Below are 13,757 nucleotides of genomic sequence, written 5' to 3'. Positions count from 1 at the left end.
ACTTGTTCTTATAATCTGTTGTTAAGTGTAATGATTTTTTTGGACATTTTATTACATTCACTTTACTGAAGTTTTAAATTGTTTTGAACAAATATATGGAATAAAAAATAAACCCATGTCCTTACGCAGATGGAGCAATCCATAAAAATTAATAACCTCCATACATATAAAAAATATTTTTTGTCTACTGGTAATTCCAATAAACTCCAAATTATATTGACATCGTGCCGTCAACAAATTAGTAATTTACACCATCTACAGATTAACATTACATGTTAATTATACTGAAAGATGTTGTCACTAGCATTGTTTAAAATATGCTTAATTAACTAAAAATTCCAGAAAATTTTACAAGCCCGGTAAGATAAATGAGTTTTCATCATAAGTGATAACAGACGTTTGTTAAATGGCCAACTCAAAATTCCGGAGCTGAGGTAGAAAAATATAATATGATTCATTTTAGCCTGCAGGAATTATAGAATCCATTGACTAGGAATGTATGCAGTCGGTAATGTTAGTAGTAAAAACTGAGTGGAACTAAAAATATGCAATATTGCTATTTGACTTTGGGCCAGGGTGCCATATAAATAGCATGGAAACACACACATACGCATATATATTGAATTGCTTCCACCAAAAGTCAATCATTTCATGTTCAAACCTCGGAGACATTTTACGAGAGAATAAATTTGAGTTTCATTATTTACATCATACATTCTGTCTAACAATAGCAACAGTCACAATCCTTCTATTGTCTACATATTTTCTGCGCCTCTTTGACAGAAAAGAAGAGATAAAAATTTGCAAAAACTGGTTGATAAAAGTTTAGAGACGAAAGTGATGATAAACAGTACAGAATTCAATATTCTATAAAAATCTCAGAAATTTTTTAGATTCAAAATAGTGTGATTTTTGCGATTCATAATAATTACAATAAACTATAAAAGTATTGGAAATTCTCAACGTCAAGATACAAGATTTTTGTTTGTCTAAAAAAATATATAAATATATAATAAAATATGGAAATTTATGTATATTGGCCAAAAGAGGAACATTCCACAAATTTCTAAAAATAAAAATTTCAGTTTCAATTGGAAGCCCCATGCCAATTAACATTCTACGATAGTTTCATGTGTCTGTTTAAAAATGTTTAAAAAAAAATCAATGCTTTTCCTGTAGTAACTTCTATTACTTCATAAAACTATTTGATAACACACGCCTCTACTGTACTAAGTATCTTACACTTCATTATTATCAAGTGATATGCTTTAACCCTGATATATCAAAACAACTTTCGGACTTTTTATGCTGACTAAAATAGAATTATGGAAACCCAGAAAGAAATTCTATTTTTGGATAGTCAGTACGGGTGTTCCGTTCGAGAACATACCATTTATTTTAATGAATCATTTGTAAATATGGATGCATTTACAGAGAATATGGTTCTAGTAACAAATTTTTAACTTGTGCGTTTCCGTTTTCGTAACTAAAAGTAGCACAAAAACAAATAAAACTTTTTCTTTTTAACGTTTTTTTTTTGATATTTTAAACGAACTTAGAAAGTTGTTAGTGAATTCTGTGTGTGTGTGTGTCGGTCTATCTGTTATTTGCGATTTTTTTTTCAATTTTGAGCCCTTCATTCGATAGAGCATTAATAACTACCTGAGAAATTGATGGATTTTTTTTGCGTCACTCTTACCGTTCCCGAGATATTGGCCAAAATATCGCCGATTTCCGGACATTTAAGGAGCCGTATCTCGGGAACGGTAAGTCATAGAGAGATGATATTGATGTTGATTGATGTATAACAGCTCCGGTGCTTGGGGTCCCTGGTTCGATCCCAGCTCACGCCGTGTGGACTTTGTGGGGGGACAAACACCGTGCTCGTGGGTTTTCTCGGGGTTCTCCCGTTTCCTCCCACTTTCTTCATTCCACCATTTCACTCATTTCTCATTATCACCGTCTCCTTTAGCCTAACCGGCATAACCGTGGGACGTAAAACTTAAAGATTTCATTTTATAATATCTAACAGAATGGTGATCATTTTGGTACCAAATAGTAACCACTGTCTACTGGATTGGCCAATGGTCATCAGTTAATATCGGTACCAAAATGTTTCCCATCCTCTTTGGTACTGATTAACAGCAATATCATCTCTCTACGACTTACCTTTCCCGAGATATTGGCCAAAAAATAGTTCCAATTTCGGGAGATTTAAAGAGCCATATCTGGGGAACCGTATGTCATAGAGAGATGATATTTTGCGAATTTTTGCGAGAAACAGAAGGTGCGGATAAAAAAGATTGACTTTTACGTGTAGGAACAATCACAGTTATCCTTCACGCTCCATCTCTCCATTCTTTTTAAGTTCGTTCTGGCAATGCTCTTAGAGCATTCTCAACTGGTTTTTCAATTGAATTTGTAAATCATAACACAGACATACTCTGACTTTTCATGGTTAAATAAGTCGCAAAATAAATTACACTTGCGCACTATCACAGTTGGTGGATTGACCATGACTCATTTCTTGATAGAACAAAATGATTATAAGCCTTCAGGAAGTAACTTTCCGAGAATTCTGTGCACGAAAATAGCAACAATAAGCGATTATTTAGCTGTTTTAAATACTCTACAGATCGAACTATTACGCTCAGAGTTAAATAAGAAAATAAATAAAAGTTTTCCTTTGTCTTTCAAGTAGATGCCAGTAGCAAAGAATATTCAGTATTCCTTTGAGACAGAAGATTGTAAGTATAAGTCATGTTCAATCAAAACTATGTTCAATCGTATTTCTTGTAAACTCAGTGCTCTCGTCATAACTGGAAACGTTTCAAACACATAAACATATTGTCTTAGAATGATCGTACAGGTTGAACTCGTAGAATGAAAAGAGTATGTGTGTTTTGAACTGTAAAAAATGAAATAAAACAAATAACAGTTGAATAACCGCGTGCGTTATATCTTTCATTGTGAGCATCTCCGTCAAAATGGCGTTGAATATACACTAGTGGAAGCGCGTGTAACAGCACCCAGCAGGAAATCACGGATCTGTTTCAAAGCTGGTACACAAGAAGGTGGTGTAAGTGATCTCAATAATTCGCTTGTGGATCACCCTGAACATGTTGTATTAATACTTACCTTCGTAGCATGGGTAATCACTCTGAGAAGTCATAGTTAGCCGTTCTGGCAGGTAGGTGGTCGTACAAGCGATGAATGCTTGTCTGGAGTGTAATATGCCATACTCAACGTATACTTTACCTCATATTGTTGCCGGAGCCCAGTCACGGTTAGACGCCGTTCCACCAAGTTCCACACACTTAATAAGTCTTAGATGGGACATAGCAAAATACAGTAGAAGGCTCATTTTTTTCAATACCGAGTAGAACCCTGAGGCGTGTACCGAGGTGCAGTCGGTCCCAACTTCTTTATGGGTGATAATGCGTGACCGTATCGAACAGCGCAGGTTGCAAAGCTCTTGAAACGAGGAGATATTTGCCGAATGGATTAGCTTTCACATTCACTGCAACTTAAGTCCCATCGATCATCTTTAGGATGTTATGAAGAGACGTCTTGCAGTATGTCTAGCTGCGTTTTGGATAGATATTAATTCCAAAGACATTTATTTACAAGATATGAAAGAAATTTTTACATCGATAGTCAGAGAGTTTCTCAATTTTGTTGTCTTTGATTTGTGAAAGCTTAGTTAGGAGAGTGTGTAGAAAGATTTATCTGGGGGACTGTAATCTATCTTGAAAATGACATTAACAATTTCCATCAAATTTGGTGATCACGCATTTCATGTATTAGAAAGATAATGTGGTATCACTCGAATTTAGAGTCACGTTTGTGACATCTGTAGAAAAAACAAATCATTTCGGAGATGAGCAAGCATTTTCTTGAAAATGAACCCTGAAATTTTCATAAAATTTGGTAAATAGTCTGTCTGTTTACGGATGGGAGATCAAGATTAAATATCTTGCCTTTGCGAAGCCTTTCACAGTAATCGCCAGAGTATTTCTTGTAAATTTTACGGTCAGCGTCAAGTTGATATTTACGTCAGTCTCCAGCTACAAAACAAATACTTACAAAAAAGTTCTGAATATCTGTTACGGTTTGTGATCTATTGCATAATTTGTGGCGATTAAAAAGAAAGAACGTTTGCTGCGTATCAGGAATGATACAAGAGGCGTGTGTGGAATATACTGTGTATATCACCTGTGATACACATGGCGATCAATATGTTAAAGTTCATTTATGAAAGCACTCATTTAGGGCTAATAACGTTTTTGATTAAGTGGAAATAATTTACTGTTTTCAATCCCAAATGCGTGAGAAGGTTAGATACGAATATTGGAAGAAGTGAGTCATTGTCAAATTTTTGTGTGCTCATTACAGGATTGTGGTTTTTTGAATGAATAGACACGTCTTGATTTTGATCAAACTAGGTTGAGAGAGAGCTTTTAAAACACATTTATAGGAATTTATAGAATTTTTTTCCTGACTGAACGAGGCTTAGTCTTTCAAATACTTTACAGCTATAACAGTTGAAGCACCAGAACATGTAAAACATATTTCAAACATATACAAGCCCAGGCTTCTACAATGGATAGAAGGTGGAATTTATTGAAATTCTAGATCCCAAAGTCGCTCCTCGATAATCTTCCAGAGGACAAGACGTGGTTTAATCTCTTTCTCGATCCCTAAAACATAGATTTACCCGCGTTTATGAAATCTGTTAGACAGTTTAAAACATTTAACGTAAAGAATTAAGTTATTTTTCAATAACACACACAGTTTACTCTACCTTTCACAATAGTACCCAACTCTTTGGAATCTAAGCGTGATGATACGTAACCTGCGATTCTTATTAAGGCATTGGTGAAGATTTTCACAGTTATTTTTTGAGTTCAAATATCATACATATCCGATAGTTTCTTACACATTTAACATAATATTACAGTTTATATTATTACGCTGCATATTTGCTAGAAGCGAACACTATACTTAGGAATTAAGGAAACGCCTTCTGTCTGGAAGAACGGTAAAAAATAAAAATAGATATGAAATTCTTTTTCCTCGAACATTAATCGAAGTATTTCGTGCATTTAATTTGCGTGATTAGGGAGACGTGCTTCTATGAACTTGCGTGAGAGGGAATCATACTGGTTGTTTTCTTTGTTCAAAAACGGAGACAATCAGATTTTTTTATTAAATGGACAAGCTTGATTAAAATGTCACCTGTGAATAAATTGTCTTAAATCAAAAGCATGAAAGTAAGTAAGCGGGTTTAAAGAATATAGCGTATAGGAACATGGAAATAATTTACAAAGTAGAAGAAGCTGATATTGTTCAAAACCTTTGGAGGATGAACTATATGTTCCGAAGTATTCATTTAACCAAACATCAATGTAGATTTAGAATTATCTACTTGAATCGTTCTCTGCTAGCCGACTGGTGACGTAAGAGCACACTTTTAACGATCGGAGAAACTACAGGGAAATTCAAGTACAATTAAGCAAAGGAGGAGTGAGTATGAGTTAGGAGGATGGAACAAAAAAGTACGAGAAATCGTGGATCAATCAAACAGTATATCTGAAAACCATCAACAATTTTGTTGTTCTGTCAAAACTTCCGGTACCAACAGTTAGGTTTCCTACCTGCCTTTTCCTTGTTCTCTCGGTGTAGTTTATTCAGAATGGGAGCAGAAAATTGTGACATCACAGAAGACTTAGTTGGAAATGACTGATCTACGTAATGAGATGTGTTTCAATATACATGTAAATCAATCTGCTTAATGAGGAACGCGCCTTTAAACCCGCTTCGAAGACTGCGCTAAATCGAGAAGATCCTCTACAGACGCGCTTAATAAAATTATTTGACCGTCCTCGAAAAGTGTACCTAGAGATGCAATCTTTTGAATTTATGTTCGACATGATTCTTACATCCCCCAAATATAATACCAACCTAAATGTAACTTCTGAAAACAAGGTAGTGATTAGAAGGGTTAAAACTCTTGCTGATTATTTCACTCACTCTTTACTGTCTTTATTAAATTTAGAGGAGTAAACTAATTCAAATAAAACATTCTTGAGTCTGTATATGATACATACTTCCATATCTTCTCTCAATAGTAAATATAAAAACTCATTAAATTTCATCTTAGTAAGATTTTCAATTCTTATGTCTACCATTAAAGAACTTGTTTTTTGGAAACTATTTCAGATGGGGTTATTGGATCAGCTGTAGACCATGGACCTTCATTTTGGCTTGCCTTTTAATGGTAATCATGTGCGCTGCAGGATTGCTACGGTTTAGACAAGAGAAACAACCTGTCAAACTTTGGATTCCACAAGATTCTGACTTTGCTCGAGACACTGACTGGCTTCTCTCAGAATTTGGGTCTGGTTATCGGATTCAAGCTGCGCTTATTACTGCTGAGGATGTTCTTCAACCATATGTTCTTCAACAGGTAAGTGCTATTTTTTAACACAATGTTTGTAATTTCTTTGTGCCAAAAGATGTAGTTATTAAAATGAGATCAACTAGATGCCATTTGAAGATTTGAACAGTTACATTTGTTGAGTATGATATAGTCTACCTGCCGTAATAAAGTTATTGGAATTTTGAGTCCAGGGTAGATACCAGAAGGACCAGTCTTACTGAACTAGTCTAGGTGGAATAGCCAGGCAAACTGTGTTCCGGAAAAATGCAGTGACTTTTCTGCTGGCCGAGCTGGTGGAAATCACACTGATTGGCACGACATCTTTGACATAATTCATTGAGAGAAAAATCCGTTGTCCGAGCAGTGGTATATTGTACAAATATACGGAATCCATACATTTTCGACGGAAATCTGTACGGAGCATACGCTATCTATACGCTACATACGTAATTCCTTTTTCCCGCTTAGATGTTACATCATGTCGCTGTAGGTTGTCTGACATTTAACAGTTTTCCGTATATTACGTACGTATACGTATGTTACATACTTCAGCTATATGATATATACATCTATCTGTATGTGAGATCCTGTCCACCTATATATGGTTCTTTCTTTCATACGGAAAGTACTTCATTTGGAATACTTATACGGAAAGTACGTTTATTTGGAATACTTATACGGAAAGTACGTTTATTTGGAATACTTATACGGAAAGTACGTTTATTTGGAATACTTATACGGAAAGTACGTTTATTTGGAATACTTATACGGAAAGTGCGTTTATTTGGAATACTTATACGGAAAGTACGTTTATTTGGAATACTTATACGGAAAGTGCGTTTATTTGGAATACTTATACGGAAAGTACGTTCATTTGGAATACTTATACGGAAAGTACGTTTATTTGGAATACTTATACGGAAAGTACGTTTATTTGGAATACTTATACGGAAAGTACGTTTATTTGGAATACTTATACGGAAAGTACGTTTATTTGGAATACTTATACGGAAAGTACTTTTATTTGGAATACTTATACGGAAAGTGCGTTTATTTGGAATACTTATACGGAAAGTACGTTTATTTGGAATACTTATACGGAAAGTACGTTTATTTGGAATACTTATACGGAAAGTACGTTTATTTGGAATACTTATACGGAAAGTGCGTTTATTTGGAATACTTATACGGAAAGTACGTTTACTTGGAATACTTATACGGAAAGTACGTTTATTTGGAATACTTATACGGAAAGTACGTTTATTTGGAATACTTATACGGAAAGTACGTTTATTTGGAATACTTATACGGAAAGTACGTTTATTTGGAATACTTATACGGAAAGTACGTTTATTTGGAATACTTATACGGAAAGTACGTTTATTTGGAATACTTACACGGAAAGTACGTTTATTTGGAATACTTATACGGAAAGTACGTTTATTTGGAATACTTATACGGAAAGTGCGTTTATTTGGAATACTTATACGGAAAGTACGTTCATTTGGAATACTTATACGGAAAGTACGTTTATTTGGAATACTTATACGGAAAGTACGTTTATTTGGAATATTTATACGGAAAGTACGTTTATTTGGAATACTTATACGGAAAGTACGTTTATTTGGAATACTTATACGGAAAGTACGTTTATTTGGAATACTTATACGGAAAGTACGTTTATTTGGAATACTTATACGGAAAGTACGTTTATTTGGAATACTTATACGGAAAGTACGTTTATTTGGAATACTTATACGGAAAGTGCGTTTATTTGGAATACTTATACGGAAAGTACGTTTATTTGGAATACTTATACGGAAAGTACGTTTATTTGGAATACTTATACGGAAAGTACGTTTATTTGGAATACTTATACGGAAAGTACGTTTATTTGGAATACTTATACGGAAAGTACGTTTATTTGGAATACTTATACGGAAAGTACGTTTATTTGGAATACTTATACGGAAAGTACGTTTATTTGGAATACTTATACGGAAAGTACGTTTATTTGGAATACTTATACGGAAAGTACGTTTATTTGGAATACTTATACGGAAAGTACGTTTACTTGGAATACTTATACGGAAAGTACATATAAAACATACGATTTCAGTTATATGTTTGTTACAGGATGTTATACTCAATCGTACGTTAAATCCAAAAACTACAATAGTTACGCATGTAACCTGTGTTTTTACGTGTGCCACATACGTTTTCATTTCTCTGGATGATCAGTATGATGATGCTTTAACGGTTGAGACACTGCAGGATGAAAACCAACGGAAAACTACCACACTGTTTTCCTACTTTGCTGCAACTGGAAAAGAAAATATGTACAATGGTCTTTTCCAGTGCAAAAAATAGTTTTAGAGGTATAATATCCTCTCCCCCAATATGGATCTTCTTTTGCAGGCAAAAAAATAGCTAATGATCGAGCACACGTGGTTCAGCCAGCACGAAATAAGATTATATACATGGAATTCTCCATTTTGGTAAACAGAGATATCAAATATATAATTATTATAGAATAAGTTTAGAAATAGTTGAAGTTGTGCTAAGATTCTCTTTGGGGTTGTCTTCTCAGATTGCAGTCTTATGTTGGCTGAAGTGAGCTGAAAAATGTAACTGAAGGCAACGTAGGAAACCCGGGCGTCTCTGGCGGAGGGACGAGTGGGACGCGTACCCCCAATATTTTCAAGTACAAAATATTCAATATTTTATTGTAATGTAATTTATTTACTAAGGGCAGAATAACATATTATTAATAATAATTATATTTATTTGGAATATAATATTCAGGCTGTGAAACGATTATAACAGAGTTCTTTATATACTTCAGATGGTCAGTGAAGGTAAGCAGAAAGATAACAAATGGAATCGAAAAAAATAAAAAGGTTGGGCTAGGTAGTACTATTTAAATCACTTTCTTTGATGTTCCCCCCAAAATTTTACATGCCAGGGACGCCAGTGGTAGGAAACATTTTTAAAAAATGTGTATTTAAACAATTTAAATATTGGAAAGTGAGAAATAAATTCACTAGAAAATTATATAAAAAAAAAAGTATTTAAATTTGTTTATGAAAATAGAAACATGAAATAAAGGGGCTGTGGGAGTAATTCAAATTATGTATTTATGAGGTTGTAGAGAAAACTGTAGGCTACCGTGTAGAAAATATGGGTAAGAAGTCGTGGATAACCGAAAAAGTATTGCAGAAAATGACCGAAAGAAAAATGTGGGAACAAAGTTGTAAGGAAGATGAAATATAATGTATAAGGAAATTAAATAACGAATTTCAAGACAAGACCGGCAAAGCGATGTTTGTAATGACATGAAGGAATTAAAAAGAATAGGACCCTAGAAACAAGTATATGGGGAGGCGAAATTAATTGAGATATGAAACAAACTAGAAAGAATGACATTATACTAAGAATTAAGAATGGAAATAATATACGCGAGCGAAATGAAGTTTTAGTTCTTGGGAACAATTACTTGTTCATGTAATAGTGTTCTGCAAATACTATTTGGCTCAATTTCTAAATTTGTAATGTTCTTCCTTGTTACTCTAAAAAAAAATGGAGTGAGCTTGGTGAAGACTAGATATCAAATTCTTCAAAAGAGAGGATCAGGTACTATACGGGACTCGGTTCTGTCTGAGAAGAAAACTTACCATAATAATACTCATCATCATCATCATAGGTATTCTGCCATTTTAATCGTGGGTCACTTGCCGCAACTGAGAAGCTTTCATACTCCACGGTCTAACCTCTTCGCGTACAATTTTTCTATTTTGATATCGTCCATTAATTTTAGTATATTTCACCCCCTTCCTCTATTTCTTATCACCATACTCACTAGCACTTCCCTCATGATACAGTTCCTTCTTAGCCAATGTCCCAACCGGTTTCTCTTCTTCCTCTTAATAATATCTAAAATTGTTCTTTTCTCCTCCACCATTTCTAATACTCTGTAGAACGTCCCTCATGATACAGTTCCTTCTTAGCCAATGTCCCAACCAGTTTCTCTTCCTTTTCTTAATAATATCTAAAATTGTTCTTTTCTCCCCTACCATTTCTAACACCCTCTCATTTATTTTCCAATCTACCCAGCTAATCTCTCCATTCTTCACACTCACATTTCGAAAGCTTCCAGTCATTTTTCAGCATTTGTGCGTAATGTCCATTTTTCTGCCCTGCACAGTACAATGCTCCACACGAGGCATTTTGTGAGTCTTTTTCTCAATTCCTCATTCAAGGACCCAGAAAATAGTATTATCTTTCTCCTGAAGGTTTCATTCGCCATTCCTATTTATTCCACTTTCGCACTTCATATCATTATTTATTTATTGACAAAAAAATCCCAGATACAGCATAACTTTGCCATTTTACACAAGGAAATGTTAACAAAAGAAAGAAAAAGAAAACAAGACAACAATAACAACAACAACATAGAACAGTATCAAAAAAGAGTGTAAATGTAAAACTATTCCGTCAAAACTCGTTTAGTTGCTCTATCAAACACCGGGTAGCTCGAAAAAAATGTCCACATTAGTTGTTACTTGATTATAACAGTTTGGTATTCTGTAAAAAAAAAGAGACCTCTGTATAATTGCCAATCTAGGATGGGCAAGATGAAATAGGTGGGTATTTCGGGTGATGCGAGAAGGGACACGTAAGAATAATTCCTGAAGTAATATTTCCGATCTTAAGTCTCCATTCACTATTTTATGAAGATATTTCAGGTCAGAGATCATTCTACGTACTTCCGGAGTCTGGATATTCAGATGTCGCAAGAGTTCCTTCTTAGATAATATTCGAAGTGCAGGAACACGGAAACGGACTATAGCGATAAAGAAATTAAGAATAGAATCAAATCTGGAGAGATGTGTAGATGCTGCCATGGCCTATATGGGAGAGCAGTATTCGATCTTGGGCGCTATTAATGTTTTATAAAAGAGTTGCTAATGACGAAACAGTGCGTAGTTCAGTGAATCGATAAAGAAGTCCCAACATGCACATTGAATTCTTTAGTACTGAGGAGATGTGGTCAGAGAATGTGAGTTTTGAATCAAAGATGACACCAAGATCATTATGACTAGCAGAATGTGTGATAGGGGAATCATTGACATGGCATGTGGAGGGAACAGTAGACTTTTTCAAAGTAATAGTAATACTGTCACAATAATACTACCCAGGTATCGAAAACTAGTCACCTCTTGTATTTTCTCTTCTCCCGTTTCTATATTTGACAATGACCGCTTCGTTCCAATCACCATGTCTTTATGTTTCTAACCTTTATTTTCATCCCATATTCTTCACTGTCCTACCTCAATTTTTCTAACATCTTACTGATTTTCTTTTCAGATTCCGCAACAAGTGTCATATCATCTGTAAACAGTATACACCTAAACAGTCTACCTCCCACGGAAATACCGTCTTCATGATGTAGTCTCTTATTCAATCTCTTCTAGATTGATAACTCCTCTTTTAAATGCACTTTTCTCTGTCACTTCCTCCCCTATTCTAACACTTATTTGGTGGTTCATGTATAAGTTTCTTATGAGTCTTCGATCTTCCCATTCCAATGCAACCTTCTTTAGAACTTCCAACCAGGAAAATAGTAATCTGTATTTTTCTGAGAGGTACAAATTAGGTAGGAAGAGTTTCATTAGATTGGAGAGTATATTAGTTCAGGGCCGGATTTAGCATTTTGGCGCCCCTAGGCCCAATAATTTTTTCCGCCCCTAGTCTGGTTAAAGTTGCTTTCCTAAAAACCTTTATTAACAAATTATATCAGGCTTATAAGTTAATTGCTTAAACACCACTCCACGATGCAATTTTAATATTGCAAGTGTTTTGAGGAATTTACTTGGTTCTGGGCTTAACAAAATACCGTTAATGTATTAACAAAAGATTGGTGAATGACTTTGGTTTTGTTCAATTTGGGCAAATAAATAAAAAAAAAACTCTGTAATACATTATAAAATAGTTTTAATCTCAGAAACACAACTTACATGAAGTATTTTGATAACGTGACACAAAAACTGTTTTTTAAAGTAAAACTAGATATTTTGTATGTACAAATAGTAAATTGTACTAGTATAAAAAATGACATTTTTGAGATCAATGTTGTAACGAAGTTGATGCATAATGTTGAAAAATAGTTTAACTTTACCAACAATTATTTGTTCCAATGAACTTCAAAATCAGAATGCTTTATTAGCCTGATTTTTTAAAATCAATTCAAAAAATATGTTAAGTTATGGCTATTTATTTTTATTTCTAGACATTTTTAATATTTTTCTCTCAGCCGTGCGCCCCCTTGGAGCTTGCGCTCATAGGCCCGGGCCTACCGGGCCTACTGGGAAATCCGGCCCTGTATTAGTTATTTGTAATTTCTACAAAGAAGCTAAAAATAGAAGGAACATTTGATGTAGATGTGAAATTGTAGGTATCAAATTTGATTCTTTTTTTTTTTTAAATATAACTTACTAACAGTATCATGCTTCTTATTTGTTTTATATTTCTGTTGTAGTGTTTTATATGTTGACCTTGAAATGTTTCGTTCTTCTGTGAATAACTTTGATTATTCGGTATTGTTATAGTTTGAAAGTGCTGACTCATGTCCTGAACGGTGGGCAATTAAATTGAGAGATAGAATTACACCTCATTTTCCTTAGTCATCAGAAAATATACGTATAACTTCTTGTTGACTAATTGAGTTTGTTACCGAAAGACAAAACTTCTTAAAGCATGCTTTGAGTACTTTGCAAATAGTTTACAAATAAAGAGAAGTACATGAAAAAAAAATCCTATGAAACAAACGAATTTGAAAGTGACAGAGATTATGTGGTTTCACTTTTTCTAATTGACATTAATTTGGCGGTCAAGTTCACGTTTCTGTTTGTAGGTTACCAGCTCATGAACAGAACCTTCTCGCAGTTGAGTCGTTTAGCATTTGCTACTCTTTAAAGAGTAGGACATCTCCATAGCATTATACGTTTATATTCCTTTCTATACCGTATTCTATTGTGTCATGCAGTGCCTATTAAATATTCTGGGACAACATAACCTCAATGCGGGTAATTTTGTGAAGTTGAACAATCTTTCGTCCATCATTAGTCTGTGTGGGTTGATCTCAGTATTCTTATGCATTTTGTTTCTGACTAAAGTATTTTTTTTCACATCGTGGGGACCCAATTTGCAGAGTCATTGTAAAGGTATTAGCACTACAAAGAAAAGTGTCAACTTCTTCAAGTTTCAGTACAATTCGTTTTAAGGGCTAGTGCTATGTCATAGTGAGAAACTGGAT

The 13,757-nt window shown here is 34.3% G+C and overlaps 1 protein-coding gene across 1 annotated transcript in view; it reads left to right on the top strand.

Annotated features, from left to right (window-relative positions):
• Positions 1–13,757, top strand: part of LOC145687903 (patched domain-containing protein 3-like) — a 222,586-nt gene that overhangs the window by 22,946 nt on the left and 185,883 nt on the right. Inside the window, exon 2 of the mRNA XM_081761445.1 lies at positions 6,223–6,469. Coding sequence (XP_081617571.1) covers positions 6,223–6,469 — 247 coding nt within the window. The remainder of the gene's footprint in view (positions 1–6,222; positions 6,470–13,757) is intronic.

This window comes from Thermobia domestica, chromosome 6 (genome assembly GCF_964235325.1).
Source record: "Thermobia domestica chromosome 6, izTheDome1.hap1.1, whole genome shotgun sequence".
Classification (NCBI taxonomy): Eukaryota; Metazoa; Arthropoda; class Insecta; order Zygentoma; family Lepismatidae; genus Thermobia; species Thermobia domestica.
This window is presented reverse-complemented; position numbering and strand designations above follow the sequence as displayed.